Source organism: Coregonus lavaretus (assembly GCF_964263955.1).
Source record: "Coregonus lavaretus genome assembly, contig: HAP1_SCAFFOLD_2265, whole genome shotgun sequence".
In the NCBI taxonomy this organism is placed as follows: Eukaryota; Metazoa; Chordata; class Actinopteri; order Salmoniformes; family Salmonidae; genus Coregonus; species Coregonus lavaretus.
Genome location: NW_028161098.1, coordinates 36,451 through 52,498, shown reverse-complemented (window position 1 = coordinate 52,498; position 16,048 = coordinate 36,451). Strand labels below are relative to the sequence as shown.

The window sequence follows — 16,048 nt, the reverse complement described above, 5'->3', positions numbered from 1 at the left end:
GGACAGGTGTCTTTTATACTGATAACAAGTTCAAACAGGTGCCATTAATACAGGTAACGAGTGGAGGACAGAGGAGCCTCTTAAAGAAGAAGTTACAGGTCTGTGAGAGCCAGAAATCTTGCTTGTTTGTAGGTGACCAAATACTTATTTTCCACCATAATTTGCAAATAAATTCATTAAAAATCCTACAATGTGATTTTCTGGATTTTTTCTTTCTCAATTTGTCTGTCATAGTTGACGTGTACCTATGATGAAAATTACAGGCCTCTCTCATCTTTTTAAGTGGGAGAACTTGCACAATTGGTGGCTGACTAAATACTTTTTTCCCCCACTGAATGCTTAGGGTCATTGTCCTGCTGGAAGGTGAACCTCCGTCCCAGTCTCAAATCTCTGGAAGACTGAAACAGGTTTCCCTCAAGAATTTCCCTGTATTTAGCGCCATCCATCATTCCTTCAATTCTGACCAGTTTCCCAGTCCCTGCTGATGAAAAACATCCCCAAAGCATGATGCTGCCACCACCATGCTTCACTTTGGGGATGGTGTTCTCGGGGTGATGAGAGGTGTTGGGTTTGCGCCAGACGTAGTGTTTTCTTTGATGGCCAAAAAGCGCAGTTTTAGTCTCATCTGACCAGAGTACCTTCTTCCATATGTTTGGGGAGTCTCCCACATGGCTTTTGGCGAACACCAAACGTGTTTGCTTATTTTGTCTTTAAGCAATGGCTTTTTTCTGGTGAACTCTTCCATAAAGCACAGCTCTGTGGAGTGTACGGCTTAAAGTGGTCCTATGGACAGATACTCCAATCTCCGCTGTGGAGCTTTGCAGCTCCTTCAGGGTTATCTTTGGTCTCTTTGTTGCCTCTCTGATTAATGCCCTCCTTGCTTTGTTCGTGAGTTTTGGTGGGCGGTCCTCTCTTGGCAGGTTTGTTGTGGTGCCATATTCTTTCCATTTTTTAAAATAATGGATTTAATGGTGCTCCGTGGGATGTTCAAAGTTCCAGATATTTTTTTATAGCCCAACCCTGATCTGTACTTCTCCACAACTTTGTCCCTGACCTGTTTGGAGAGCTCCTTGGTGTTCATGGTGCCGCTTACTTGGTGGTGCCCCTTGCTTAGTGGTGTTGCAGACTCTGGGGCCTTTCAGAACAGGTGTATATTTACTGAGATCATGTGACAGATCATGTGACACTTAGATTGCACACAGGTGGACTTTATTTAACTAATTATGTGACTTCTGAAGGTAATTGGTTGCACCAGATCTTATTTAGGGGCTTCATAGCAAAGGGGGTGAATACATATGCACGCACCACTTTTCCGTTATTTATATTTTAGAATTTTTTGAAACAAGTTATTTTTTTCATTTCACTGCACCAATTTGGACTATTTTGTGTATGTCCATTACATGAAATCAAAATCAAAATCAATTTAAATTACTGGTTGTAATGCAACAAAATAGGAAAAACTAATACTTTTGCAAGGCACTCAACACTACTGTATTATAAAAAAATAGGTTGTGTTGACTTAAGTTACCATTAAGTTGTGCCTCCTTGGAGGATGGACTGATTTCTCTTTTCCATGGGTGACTCACTGTCTTGGTCCAGTCTCAGGAAACAGTTAGGAGTCAGGCACAAGTCCCTGGGGTGTGAAAGTGAGTGTGGTGTTGGTGGTGGGGTCATTTGTGAGGAGTTTTCCAAAATCAGAAATGTGTTAGTTTTTCCTCTTTTTTTTGCATACATATTTATAACATGTATTCTTCTCCTCTCTTTCAGACGTTGTCCACACCCAAGGCCCCCTCGACGGCAGCCTGTATGCCCGAGTCCACAAGAAAGAGTCTCTCGAGGGTGTGGTCACAATCAACAGCCTTCCCGTCCTCGACCACCCCCTAACCAACGCAGACCACAACCCCCAACACCCTGACCACACCCTCCCAAGCTCTGACCGCACCCTCCCGGTAGTGGGCCACGCCTCCCTGCCTGCGGTCGACCACGCCCTGTCGGTCAGCAGCGACTCTGGGAACTCGACAGCATCCGTCAAAACCGACCGCACCGATGACCACAGTCTGTTGCTTCATGGAGCGGTGAACGCCAACCAGAACCACAACACACCCAGTCATCCCCCTCTCAGTCCCCAGGAGAAGAGAGAGTTGGACCAGCTTCTGATTGGCCTTGAGGCCCCCATGCTCCACCGCCAGGCTTACCTGGCTACCTCCACCAGCCCCGGAGGGGGAGTACGCCACCTCGTCCCAGCCCAGGTGCACGTCAACGGGCATACCCGGCTCATTGCAGCCCCCTCCGCCGAAGAGCGCGAGACGGACATCTTGGACGACGAGCTGCCCATCAGTCAGGAGGGTAACAGCGTGGACAGTCTGGGAACACTCTCGTCATTGGAGGGCCAGGCCACGCCCGCAGAGCTGTACTACCAATCAGAGATACCCGTTAACAGGCAGATCGACGGGCCGTACCTAGAGAAGCTACGGGAGATGCCGGTGCACCGAATACAGACTTCTACGTCGGCGCAGGAGCGGATCATGGACTCCAGTTCGCCCCAGGAGGAGGAGTACTCTCCTAACAGTTACCAGAACGGGAGTATGCAGCACTCCCAGTCCTTCGGGACCCCAGAGCCGGGACACCCCAAGCTGCCCAGGGCCCCTGAGAGGAGCACCAGTAGCAGGGAGGCGGTCCAGAGGGGGTTGAACGCATGGCACCAGTACAGTCTGCCAGACGACCCCTTCGGTCCTCCCTTACAGAGCACCCACAGTCTGCCCCACTTCCCCCCCACTGCCTCCCAGCACGACATAGAGCAGTCTATCGAAGCCCTCAACATGCTGATGCTGGATCTGGACCCACACACAGGACAGGTGCCCAAGTCCTACAGCGCCCCCTCTGGTGAGAACAGTGTAGGAGGGCCAGCCCAGGTCCCCTTCTCCCAATCTCTGGCCAGGCCGTCCTACCAGGCAGACTCAGCCATCCACGGCTATAACATTAATTACAACGCCTTCGGACAGCCTCTGAGGTCAACGGCGGGCCGGGTGTCGACGTCGCCCGTCCAGAGTCCTGTGGCTGAATCTCCCCTGTCGTACGCCCCCCCGAGGTCCGCCTCATACCAGCCCCACACCAACACCACTCCCATACACCCCCCCGAGCCCTACCACACGCGCCCAGCCCAAGGGCCTGGTTCCGCCCTCTACCCCTCCGACCCCTCCCCCACCTTCGGACAACTCCAGATTAGGCCCCTGAACTCGTACCCAGGTGGGACGGTGGTGTCCCACTCCCCAGACCTCAAGGGAGGGTCTCCCTATCCCGGCTACAGCACCTCCTCCTCCCCCCTCCCCAACTCCTCCCCCCTACTTAAGGAGCCAGAACCTGAGGAGGAGAACCTCAACCTGGAGGGCCTGGTGGCTCAACGCATCGCTGGTAAGTGACTACCGGACTGAGGATTAGATTGAATATCCCATGCTGTGAACTATAAGAGTACAGTCATAGTCTAGTGCAGTATATCAACGTCATTCTATCACCACTGGCTTATTCAGAGAGGTGCACTGTTTACATGTACTCTAATAGTTAGAACATATTATCTACTTCTATATTGGAAATAGCAGCTACTGTTCCATGTCCCCAGCTTTGTCTAACCTTGGCAATAGGTGGAATCATCATGGCATTGAGCTAGATGGATAGAAAGTCTTAGTTGTGCAGGACAGATTTGGCCTAAAAACATACGGTGAGCTCTGAGCTGTGTCCTACAGCAAGGGGAGAGTTGGACACCATGGAGATGAGATGAGATATAAGGTGGTAAGAATAGACATGCTGGTTGAGCGCTCAGCTACCATGCATTTTCCACATTGACATCCCACCACATGTGTAAGCCTATGGCATGGTTCTCACAGATGCCACCAAGTGGGCTTATTTGGTAGTTGCCTTTGTCTTTCTACTGCGGATGTTGATTTGGTATTTGGTATTTTATTAGGATACACATTAGCTGTTGTGAAAGCAGCAGCTACTCTTCCCGGGCTCCACACAGAACATATCACATAATACTGATGTATGGTAAAGCAGTGTTTCTCAATCCAAATTCTGGGGTATTCCAGAAAGTGCACATTTTGGTTCTATCCCTGCTCTAATTTCTCTCATATCTCATTTTAACGTCCTTCTTTCATCTGTGTGTTACTGCCCCTGACTTCAGAGAACAAACGTTATATACCTTCATTTTACTTGATTCATCTTTCCTTTCTGTTTCTGTCTCTTGTTCTGTCCATCCATTCCTCTGTTCTGTTGGACCACCCTTGGACCACCCTTCACGCCATTGCATCTGCCTCCGCACCTCCTTCCTCCTCCTCCTCCTCCTCTTCCTTCTCCTCCTCCTCCTCCACCTCCTCCTCTGCCTCCTATCCACCACCCCCACTGTGAGCAGAGTACAACGCTCGTATTCAGGGCATCAACGAAAGCATTACCACTACGCCACAATCTGACCGCCATCGCTCCTATTCCTTCTCTGGTTTGTCCACTGTCCACTGTCCGTCTCGCTCTCTCTCTCACTCTCCCTCTCCCTCTTTCTCTCTCTCTCTCTCTCTCTCTCTCTCTCTCTCTCTCTCTCTCTCTCTCTCGCTCCCTCTTTATTTCTTTTTCTCTCTCTCTCTCTCTCTCTCTCTCTCTCTCTCTCTCTCTCTCTCTCTCTCTCTCTCTCTCTCTCTCTCTCTTTCTCACTCTCTCTCTCTCACTCTCTCTCTCTCGCGACAACATTCCTCTTAAAATAAGCAAATCACTTCTTTGAAGGTTGGACTCCATGGTGTATGAAACCTGGAATATACAGTGTAGATACACTCTGAAACTTATTTCCAGATCCACTTTTTAGATCCACCCTAAAGTTGTCGTTTTTCCTAAATACATTCCTGAAACTGAAGGAAAGCCTTTTGGAATTCCTGACGCTGTTGTTGACGTTCCAGGGATGCGTTCACGTGGGATGACGCCGGAGGAGGCTCAGGAGACCGTCCGCCGTCGGACCACCAGCGAGGGGCACTACCAGAGTGGCCATGAGGACCCTCCAGCCCACACGGGGGCGCCAGTGCGCTCCCCTGTCCACTCGTCAGACTTCCACATCCTCAACCCTGGAGGAAGACCCCGAGAGGTAGAGTACACACCACTATCCAGCAACAGGCAGCAAGCTCTCTCTCTCTCTCTCTCTCTCTCTCTCTCTCTCTCTCTCTCTCTCTCTCTCTCTCTCTCTCTCTCTCTCTCTCTCTCTCTCTCTGTCTGTCTCTGTCTGTCTCTCTCTCTCTCTCTCTGTCTCTCTGTCTCTCTGTCTCTCTGTCTCTCTCTCTCTCTCTCTCTCTCTCTCTCTCTGTCTGTCTCTCTGTCTCTCTCTCTCTGTCTCTCTCTCTCTCTCTCTCTCTCTCTCTTCTCTCTCTCTCTCTCTCTCTCTCTCTCTCTCTCTTCTCTCTCTCTCTCTCTCTATCTCTCTCTCCCTCTCTCTCTCTCGTCTTTATCAGCTTAAAATATTCTTCCATTCATTGAATAGTTCATTGTTCACTGTGAGAGTAACCATGTCTGTTGTGTGTGTGTGTGTGTGTGTGTGTGTGTGTATGTATGTGGACTTTGTGTTGGTGTGTGTGTGTGTGTTTGTATGTGTCGCTATCTCTGTATTTGTATCTGTGTGTTATTTTCTGTCCTCGTGTGTATTTCCTGTCTGTGCGTGTTTGCATTACCTCTATGTGCACATTGTCCCTGTCCGTGTGTTTTCTGGCTCCTTCTGTGTCTGTCTGTGGGTGGGTGTGTGTTATGTCGTGTGTTGTGTGTGTGTGTGTTGTTGTGTGTTGTGTGTGTGTGTGTGTTTTGTTGTTGTGTGTGTTGTGTCCCCTCCCTCCAGGGCCCCATGCACAGCTACCGCGAGGCGTATGGGGATGATGATGTTGACGGTGGGGCTGCTGTCAGTCCTATGTTCAGCAGTGGTGGTGAGGCCTACCCCCTGACCCCTGCCTTCCCTGTCTCACCTCAGACCCCTTACTTCAACATGTGTAAGTTCACATTCCCTGCAGACAGAGGGCGCCCGTAGACCTTACTCTATTGCCACAGTTAGTAAATCATAATTATACGATTGCAATAAACATTAAGTATGTAGTGCTACACAATAAGTGGTTGTAGACGGAGGCCCAGTTCCAATACTTTTAAGATGCATCCTTCTTTACTGCCTTCTTATAAGGGAGGAACGATGCACTCTGAAATTATTTGACAGGGCCAGAGACAGTCACTGCTGTTACTGTAATTGTCAATTGTTGGTGTTTTGATTGGGACTAATCGGTGGTGGGATTCCTAAATTAATTCAATAACACCTTTCTTTCTCTTGTAATAAACTAATACTAATTCCCTCTGTGGAAAAAATTATGAGAGGGACTGGAAATAGGCACACGTATCTAGAGTGACTTACAGTAGTGAATGCATAAATATATATTTTTTTTCATACTGTTCCTCTGTGGGATTCAAACCCACAACCCTGGCATTGCAAGTGCCATGTTCTACCAGCTGAGCCTCATAGGAATAGATAGAAGAGAATATTGTAGTTTCAACACTATAGTATTAACCTATGACCTATAAATCATGTCAGGTTAGACAGTAGATTGCTTCTCTGCACCATAGAGATATCATAGAGGTAAATACTGTATCTGTATTTATCTTAATGCTTGACACATGATCATTTCAATAGACAGACTGCTTTTGGCTTATTTGGGACCAACCAGGGTTAGGGCTCCCTATTCCTGCAGTGGTGACCGACACACTGTAGTTGAAGTAAGGACCCGTTTTGAGCCCCCAGAGACCCCCAGATACCCCCCTCCATCAACCCCCTTTGCCCTGCCCCACTACCCCTGCTCTGGCCCCTGCCTGCCCTCTCTGGAGGCACTATCTTTCAAACAGACAGACAAAGAATTGATATGGGATTCTTTGGTAAGTGTAGGATGCATGGAATTTTCAGATTACTGCTCAATGTCCAGTCCACCACACAAACCCTAGCCAAACTCTTTTCCACTGCTGGCAAACTGCTGGAATTTCAATTCACTTCATGAATTGACTGAATAAAAATGGATTGGACCCCAATCCGGATTGGACCCCAATCCTGGCATGTAGTCATTGTGTCTGTCTCCTTGGATATACCGTACTACTATGTAGTTACTAGATGTACCGTTCGGGATGCTATTGGTTCCCTCTCCGTGTCACCAGTCCCTTAGTGAACTGTTCTGTGTTGGTCTGCTTTCTGCATGCTGTGTCCCAACTCTTGCATGGCCAGGGCATGTTGTACTGTAGGTGTCTCCATTCACCATCATTGTTGTCCTGTTGTTGTAGGTTGTTGGTTGTTTGGATCTGACACTGTGTATTCTGTATGGATCTTCTCAGATCATCTGCTAACACTTACAGTTTGGTTTGGTCTCTCTCTCTCATTATCTATATTTTTTCTCTCTCTTTCTTTCTCCCTATATCTCGCTTTCTATCTATCTATCTATCTATCTATCTATCTATCTATCTATCTATCTATCTATCTATCTATCTATCTATCTATCTATCTATCTATCTATCTATCTATCTATCTATCTATCTATCTATCTATCTATCTATCTATCTATCTATCTATCTATCTATCTATCTCTCTCTCTCTCTCTCTCTCTCTCTCTCTCGCTCTCTCGCTCTCTCGCTCTCTCTCTCGCTCTGTTTCTCGCTCTGTTTCTCTCTCGCTCTCTCTGTTTCTCTCTCGCTCTCTCTGTTTCTCTCTCTCGCTCGCTCTCTCTCTCTCTCGCTCTCTCTCTCTCGCTCTCTCTCTCTCGCTCTCTCTCTCTCTCTCCCTCTCTCTCTCTGTTTCTCTCTCTCTTTCTCTCTCTTTCTCGCTCTCTCTCACTCTCTTGCTCTCTTTCTCTCTCTCTCTCTCTCTCTCTCTGTTTCTCTCTCTCTCTCGCTCTCTCGCTCTCTCTCTCTCGCTCTCTCGCTCTCTCGCTCTCTCTTTCTCTCTGTTTCTCGCTCTCTCTCTCTCTCGCTCTCTCGCTCTCTCTCTCTCTCTTTCTCTCTCTCTCTCTCTGTTTCTCTCTCTCTCTCTGTTTCTCTCTCTCTCTTTCTCTCTCTCTCTCTCTCTCTCTCTCTCTCTCTCTCTCTCTCTCTCTCTCTCTCTCTCTCTCTCTCACTGTCTCCTCCTCTCTGGCTCTCTTTCTCTCTCTAGCCCGTTCTCCTCCAGGCTTGGCCAAAACCCCTCTCTCTGCTCTAGGACTGAAGCCCCACCATCCAGCAGACATGCTCCATGGTGGATCAGGTCAGTACACAAACACACACACACACAAACTTTTCCCATCTAGGTTTTCTTAGTCCATCCAATTGCTTCTAAACACCTGCAAACCTTCTCTTGGTCTCTTGCTTCTCTTTCAATGGTTTACTCCTCTCTTTTTCTAACCTCTCCCTCAATCACCAACTCTTTTCTTCTTCTACTTATTCCTTCTGTTCTGTCAGACTCTGAATCTGTAAGCGATGAGGAGCAAGGTAAGGGCGTTTCTATGGCAACACGTGGCACCAACCTCTTACCCCCGTCACACAGATTACCCATAATCCTTTGTGTTCGGCCATGTTTGAAAACCCCTCGTTTTGACCGGAGGATCTTGTTGTGGCTTCTCAGTTTTGCTCTACCTTCTGTTGTTCACCTGTAGAGGAATAACACAGTCCCACTATACAGGCTACAACCGCAAACATTCTGTTTTGATTGGCTATCAGTGGTTAAGTCCTGCCTCTTCTCGAATTTCATTGGGTTCCCGATGCGTGCCAATGTTTTTTGGGGCTTGCCCGGAAGTTGCTGAAATGTGATGAAAAAGTTATGGTTAAAATAAGGAATTCGTTAAGGTGTGAGGTAAGGTTAGGTTATGTATGAAATCTATATTTGGTTGTTAGCCTGTTGAGTGGGCCTGTATAACGCCTCCACCACTTTGCATCTGTATTAATAAACACTTTGAGTCTCCCTCAGGATGTTTCTGTTGTCTATTCATGTTTCTTTTCTTTTTATACCATTTTGGGAATGACCTCGCCAGGTTTTATTTCTGTCTCTCCTGTTCTGTCTTTTCTGTCGGTCTCCCCCATAACTGCATCCCTTTGACTCCCTGTTTAGCCAATAACAGGGTAATAATAACATCTGTGTGTGTGTTTTTTCTCTACAGACGGCCGTGGTTATGGTGGACACCCCTTTAATGATCCTATATCTTCCAGTAGTCCCATCCACAGCCCAGACGGGTGAGTACTGTACTGTACTGTACCCCCACCCCACTGTCTGCCTGGGGCACAGAGTTTGGATAACCCAGGGAAAACTCTTCAAATAAAAGGAATAAAGATAGTCCTCAGCTCAGCTCAGTGTTTCTCTCTCTCTGCAGCATGAGGATGGCTTCCTCCATTCGTCCCCAGGCTGACTCCGGCTTCCACTCCCACCCCTCCGAGAGTGTCCGGCACACTCCCGTCCCGTCCCACGGCCCCCACTCCCCTGAGGGCTCCCAGGTCAGCGTCGTGGGTCCCCTCCACACCGTCCCGGGAAGCCCCAACACCCTCCACCGCACGGTGGCCACCAACACCCCGCCAAGCCCCGCCCTCCAGCGCCACCTGGCCAACCAGGCCAGCCCGGGTCTGGCTCGTCACCCCACACCGCCCAATGGGAACAGGGTGCAAGTCCCCGGCAGCCCTGTGATCCCCGCAAGAGGCTCCAGAACCTCCGCCGTCCCTCCTAGCCCTTTGATGGGGCGCCACCCAATGGCCAGTGGCCACATTACGCCCGATGACAGACAGGGGACACCACCCATGCCCTCCTTCCCAGTGTCGCCCCAGCCGATGCTTCCAGAGAAGAGGCGGCTGCCCAGTGGAGAGAGGTCCAATGGGGGGCTGTCGTATGGGACTCTGGATGGGAAGACCACCACACCCACCTTACCCAGTGGAGGCAGCACGCCCAGTGTGTCCACCTCTCACACCCTACCGGACCTCTCCAAATTCTCCATCTACGGTGAGAGAGGAGGTCCAATCCTAAATGAACACCTGTAGCATCTAGCCCTAGTCACGGCCATGTTCTTTATACCTATTCAATCCATTCAGATCTAGCCAAGTGAGAGTTCATAGTCAACCATGCACAGCAGATACTATACATATTAAGTCAATCAGTGCTGGTTTTGATGGATGAAAGTCTCTGAATCATCACTATTTCACTGCTTTGACCATTGTCACTACTTCTACAGACCAGAGTCCAGACATCAGGCTGAACGTGAAGTTTGTCCAGGACACGTCTAAGTTCTGGTACAAGCCAGACATCTCCAGAGAGCAGGCCATCAGTCTGCTGAGAGACAGGGAGCCTGGGGCCTTCGTTATCAGGGACAGTCACTCCTTCAGAGGGGCCTACGGCCTGGCCATGAAGGTGGCCTGCCCACCTCCCACCGCCAACAAGAAAGGTACAGTAGATCTTTAATCTTAGTCGCAGGTCTAGGATCAGATCACCCTAACCTGAATCCCAACCTTAATCATTAGGTGTGAAAACGCAAAAACTGACCTTCGATCAGAGACCTTTGATTAAAGGATGTGTTTACTGTTTTGCCTTTTGTCAGTTGGTGACATCACGAGCGAGCTAGTGAGGCACTTCCTGATTGAGACGAGCTCCAAAGGCGTGCGTCTGAAGGGCTGTCCCAACGAACCCTACTTTGGCGAGTTCCAAACATGCACATTCAACAGAGAATTTGTTCATTAGGCCTCCAGCAAGTACGTACACTTGCTAATCATGGGTATGTGTGTGTATGTGTGCAGGATGCCTGTCTGCCCTGGTGTACCAACACTCAATGACTCCTCTGGCCCTGCCCTGCAAGCTGATGATCCCCAGCAAAGATCCCAATGAAGAGGCCCTGGAGCTGGACACTCCCACTGACACAGTGGCCGAGCTGGTGAAACAAGGAGCAGGTAGGGACAAACTGCACCCTGCATTATTCAGCCCATTCTCTTTGATTTGATCATTTATCCATCTCCATTCCAAGCCTTCTATTACAACAACAGATACATACACAACAACAATCGAATAATAACTGGCCAAATTCTGTTTTACTTTTACTACTGTAGTTACTAGTGTAATTACTATGCAGTTTCACAAATACATAGTTTTCAGGTAGTACAGTGGTTTTGTTTCTCCTCTCATGCTTGGATACTGTGTTATGTTGCAGTAGCACAGCAACAAGTCCCCGAGGAGGCCCATGGTAAATACTGGACTGTGTTTTTGGCATTATTAACCCTCTTGTCCCCACACTCCCCAGACTGATATTTCAGCTCTGCCTGGTCACCACAGAAGCTTCCCTCTCACTACCATGCCATGCCTGCCTTAGTCACATCTTTGCTTGTCATGGTTGGAGTTTTTCAAACGAGTGAAGTGTATTTATATAGCGCTCTTCTTTAGGTCTTATGCATGGCAGCTGTTGTGAGGTTTGAAACATTGTCTTCTGGATTAGACGTGTGTTCTTTTCTCTTTGGTAGAGATAGCATAGCATGGCGCTATGTACCAACAAATGCACGGAGTGAGCATTCTAACTGATAAAAGAAGAAAGGCAGATATGGAGTCACTAATATACAGCCAGCTGTTGCCTCGATCTGTTTTTCAACACTTATCAACAACATGTTCAAATGATTGCACTAATTGTTGATAGTTGAACTCCTTCACTGCTTCTTGTTTTTTTGTTCTCTCCCAGCATGCAACGTTCTTTACATCAACTCTGTGGACATGGAGTCTCTGACTGGTCCTCAGGCCATCGCCAAGGCGATCAGCGAAACGTTGGCCGTCAACCCGTTGCCCGCAGCAACAACCGTCCACTTCAAAGTGTCGTCGCAGGGCATCACCCTCACGGATAGCCAGAGGAAGTGAGTTGTAACCATGGAAACAGGAGCACCCTACACCCACAGTCAGAGCCATGGAAATGTGTTGTTATTCACTCATTGATTCTGACTGCTACACTAGTATGTCAAAGTGTTTTACTTGAATTGAGCTAGCTTGGTGACAAACTCTGAGATTTCCAACACTAACTCTGAGTTTCTTCCTGCCCTAGGGTCTTCTTCCGAAGGCACTACCCAATCAACACTGTCACCTACTGTGACATCGACCCCCAGGACAGGAAGTAAGTGTGTGAGACCAGATCTTTCTACTGTTCTAAAGTAGTGAAAATAGTTCAAATGTAGCCTACGTAGGGTAGATTTTTTGATTGTTCCTCCAAAATGAATTTGTCACATCTCATCTTCACAGGTGGAGCAACGAAGGAGTTGGAACGGCAAAGTAAGTCTCACAACTCAAATCACTCTATTACACATAGATTAGGTCATTAAAGAGATGGGACAAAAAAGTCCCATGGCCCACATTGGCCTATAACTACATCAAATCATGAACCATCTCCTTTATACTCTAAACAGGCTTTTTATTTCTCTTTAAACTTCAGACTGTTTGGTTTCGTGGCACGTAAACAAGGAAGCACAACGGACAACGTCAGCCACCTGTTTGCCGAGTTGGACCCCAACCAGCCTGCTTCAGCCATCGTCAACTTCGTCTCCAAAATCATGAAGCGATGAAACCAACGACCCCCGGCAGCCATTTTGATTTTTTTCTTCTATTTTTTTTCTTCTTAATTTTCGTAACTTTTCTTCCGTTCTTTTTGTTGAGATGTGTTCTCTTTGTTTTATTCTACGAGATGTTATGTTTGAAGGACTTGGAAGTAATCCAAGATGGCGTCAGAGGAAGTTGTGGCTGGAGTGGTGACAGTGATAATGTGGATCGAGCTGGTGGAGGAAGATGGTTTCTTCAACAGTTAGTCCAAGTGGAGGAGCTGTGTGCTAAACTAACACAAGACTAGAGGAGTATCAGTTGGAGAAAAGGACACTGACATTCATCAGGTTTTTGGATTGATTTACCAAAGGTAGCACTCAGAACAAGTATGTCATTATTAGTTGGTCAGTTTAAGGTGTTGTATGTCTTCTTCTCTATTTTTATTTTACGATGGGACTGTTGAAACGAACCAGACAAAAACAGAAAGAATGCTTTCTTCATCAACTTTCTTCTGTCTTCAGAAAAATAGTTGGCCTCAATGGCTTCTTACTAAAGAATATTTAAGAAGACATTTTGCATGCTAGCTCGATCTTTAAGCTTGGTCCTTATACGTTCCACTAAAGTAATTTGTGAACCCTCGAGTGGACATTTTCCAGGCCTGTTGTATGTTGTAAAGGGCTCAACAGCGAGAAAAATAAACTGTTCTCAACTTCACAGAGCAGACCAAGCTTCTCATAAAACACATTGCTAATGTTAGGTCCAGACTTGACCAGTCGATCCTGGAGCGCACTGATTGATTTCAGATGTGGGAGATGGATTACTCTAGCCTGTGGAAAGGTAACTGGTGAATCTACTGCTGTCACACCTCCTGTCCACACGATGGCGCTGATTATCCATGTTTGAACTCAAATCCTGCTTGACTCAGACTGATCCTCACCTGCTGGCTGCTCACAGACACTGCTACTAAACACACTGGAAACAAACGCCAGGGACTGGTCCGAGCCCTGGGTGGTAGGCGCTGTCCTGCATGTTTTAGTCCAATTGCACCCCCTCCCTCTAAGCTACCTTCAACATCACCAAAATGCCCATTCTACGCTGTGTGCTATGAAGACTTTAACCCTAGGACAAGAAAACTGAGGTTGTTTGACTTGTTAGAGACTGCATGATATTATAAACCATTATTTGTACTCTACCCAAGAGTCCTAGAAAGAAAAGAGAACATGTAGACAACCTTTTGTCGAAGTAGTTACTCGATGGTGAGATGCAATATTTTTACTGTTTATTTTCTTGTTTCTTCCATCTTGAAGCAGGGTTTCACTGTATCAAGCAAGGTCGTCTTTCTTTTTTTAACCAAAAGGGAATTTATCCTCTCACCAGATCGCATCTACATACCTTTAGACAAACGGAGAGGTTGTCACACTGTGTGTAAATGCCTGCTTTTCAAACACACACCACTCACCCATCTTCCATAAGCTACGGAAAAATGATATTGATATAAAATGTATATAGATATACTACTTTGAAAAGTTACATAGCTAAAAAAATATATTTATTTTTGTTGCTTTGTTCCTCCATGATAACTCATATATACATATATTGTACAGTCTACATAAAGAAGATTACCTAATGGATTGAGAAAAAAATACTTATTTTGGCTAATGATTTCAAAGTCGGGAGATTTTGAAAGGCTTTTGGGATATATATGGTGTACATTACTCAGTACATGTATGTTTGTTCTAGCTCGTCATGTTTCTTGTTTTGCGTTCTCAGAGATTGAGGTAAAGCATGTATAGGATGAAAGCATATGATTTTTACAGGAAAAATGCATGGACAAAACCGTCCGGGTGGTATACCAGAACAGAATGTTAAAGTTTGTCTTAAACGTTGCCATAATACAGTGAAAAAGGTTTGACTTATAATATGACTTACATGGCAAATGTTGTTGGCAGTTTTAGGGTCAGCACTTGAATATGGATTTACCATATTATGAAAATATATAATGTTCTTAAAAAAAAAAAAAAAATGTTTTTATAAGGGAAGCATGAGGACATTGAATTTATAAGCCGACCTTAAATGCAATATGTAAACAACAATGTGTACCCCATCATAATGACATTATGATTTGCCAAAGATTCTAACACAACTTCTATGGTGTCTACATGTTTTGCTTTTTTCCAAGGAAATTGTGTCGCTAAGCCGAATGAATTCATAAATGTTCCTTCTGTTGCCAGTAAATATGCAGACCCACATAACACTAACACCACCGTTATATATGAACTAGCCTATTTCTCTCTCTCTTCCTCTCCATTGCAACTGAATGGAGTTAAGACTATTGTTACCCCAGTTAGAAATACAAAGCACTTATCAATGGAATACCACAACCATAAAACAGATGCAAAAATGCAAAAAATTACCCAATATAATTTCATGTGAATATCAGTGTTGAAGGCAAAATGTTGTCTACAATTCTTCAAAGCTCTTTTATTTGAGCTACTACGTCTAGCTATAGTCGCCTCAATGTCCAAACTGTGGCCCTCCATGGCCCTCTGTGGCCCTCTGTGGCTCTCTGTGGCCCTCTGTGGCCCTCCATGGCCCTCTGTGGCCCTCCGTGGCCCTCTCAAAGTAACATGATTTATTTATTCTCCTTATTTATTCTTTATTCGCCGGTATGTTGTTTTTTTGTAAGTCCTCAACATTTCAAGCTACATGACCGCGGTTGTCAGTCAGTGTTAACCAATGGAAAAGGAATGTATTTTTGTGTGGAGGAGTGTGGAGGAGATCAGTGTACAGACGGGACTTAATGAATGTGTGAATGTGATACTAAGGATGTACAGAAGGGTCTTGTGTTTTTTTTTTCATTTGCATTATACTGTCATGGCTTACCTGTTCCTGAGGAGAAAAAAAATACATTAAAGCAATACAAATCAGTTACAGTAAAACATAAGGTTGTTTGAGTGTTCAGTTTCTCAGTCATTGTGTGTAGTCATCTTAACTGTGTCTCTATGGTAACAAATCTCTTATGACCATAGCGTTATGTTTTGAATTGTATGATCTTATATGGTTATGACTATCTAGATCAGCGTTTCCCAACTCCAGTCCTCCAGTACCCCCAACAGTACAGATTTTACTTGTGGCCCAGGACAAGCACACCTGATTCTACTTGTCAACTATTCATCAAGCCCTTGACAAGTTGAATCAGGTGTTTTTGTCCGGCGCTACAACAAAAATGTGTGCAGTTGGGGGTACTGGAGGACCGGAGTTGGGAAACACTGATCTAGGCATTCTTATAAACACAGAGACCAATCCTCACTTTAGATCTGTCCACCACACAATTCTGACTTGCATTAATCATGACTTGATGTCACTTGGAGATTTATCCAAACATTTGACTTACACATTTCAGTTCCAGGTTAGGATTCGGTCCAGGGAATTGATTTGTCAAATCCAGGCTTACTTGGTAAAAAGTCAGCCTGTGGTTACATCTTATATCCACTCAGT

General features: G+C 46.2%; 1 protein-coding gene across 1 annotated transcript in view; it reads left to right on the top strand.

Moving 5' to 3' along the window:
- The window catches only part of LOC311121098 (tensin-1-like), a 47,900-nt gene extending 32,406 nt beyond the window's left edge, over nucleotides 1–15,494 (top strand). The window contains exons 14-27 of the mRNA XM_084195627.1: nucleotides 1,768–3,411; nucleotides 4,938–5,119; nucleotides 5,858–6,005; nucleotides 8,189–8,278; nucleotides 9,168–9,240; nucleotides 9,378–9,994; nucleotides 10,224–10,433; nucleotides 10,587–10,682; nucleotides 10,783–10,932; nucleotides 11,190–11,222; nucleotides 11,709–11,877; nucleotides 12,063–12,131; nucleotides 12,257–12,286; nucleotides 12,447–15,494. Of these exons, the coding sequence (XP_084051753.1) occupies nucleotides 1,768–3,411; nucleotides 4,938–5,119; nucleotides 5,858–6,005; nucleotides 8,189–8,278; nucleotides 9,168–9,240; nucleotides 9,378–9,994; nucleotides 10,224–10,433; nucleotides 10,587–10,682; nucleotides 10,783–10,932; nucleotides 11,190–11,222; nucleotides 11,709–11,877; nucleotides 12,063–12,131; nucleotides 12,257–12,286; nucleotides 12,447–12,576 (3,641 nt within the window). The 3' untranslated portion in view covers nucleotides 12,577–15,494. The remainder of the gene's footprint in view (nucleotides 1–1,767; nucleotides 3,412–4,937; nucleotides 5,120–5,857; nucleotides 6,006–8,188; nucleotides 8,279–9,167; nucleotides 9,241–9,377; nucleotides 9,995–10,223; nucleotides 10,434–10,586; nucleotides 10,683–10,782; nucleotides 10,933–11,189; nucleotides 11,223–11,708; nucleotides 11,878–12,062; nucleotides 12,132–12,256; nucleotides 12,287–12,446) is intronic.
- The last annotated feature ends 554 nt before the right edge of the window (nucleotides 15,495–16,048 follow it).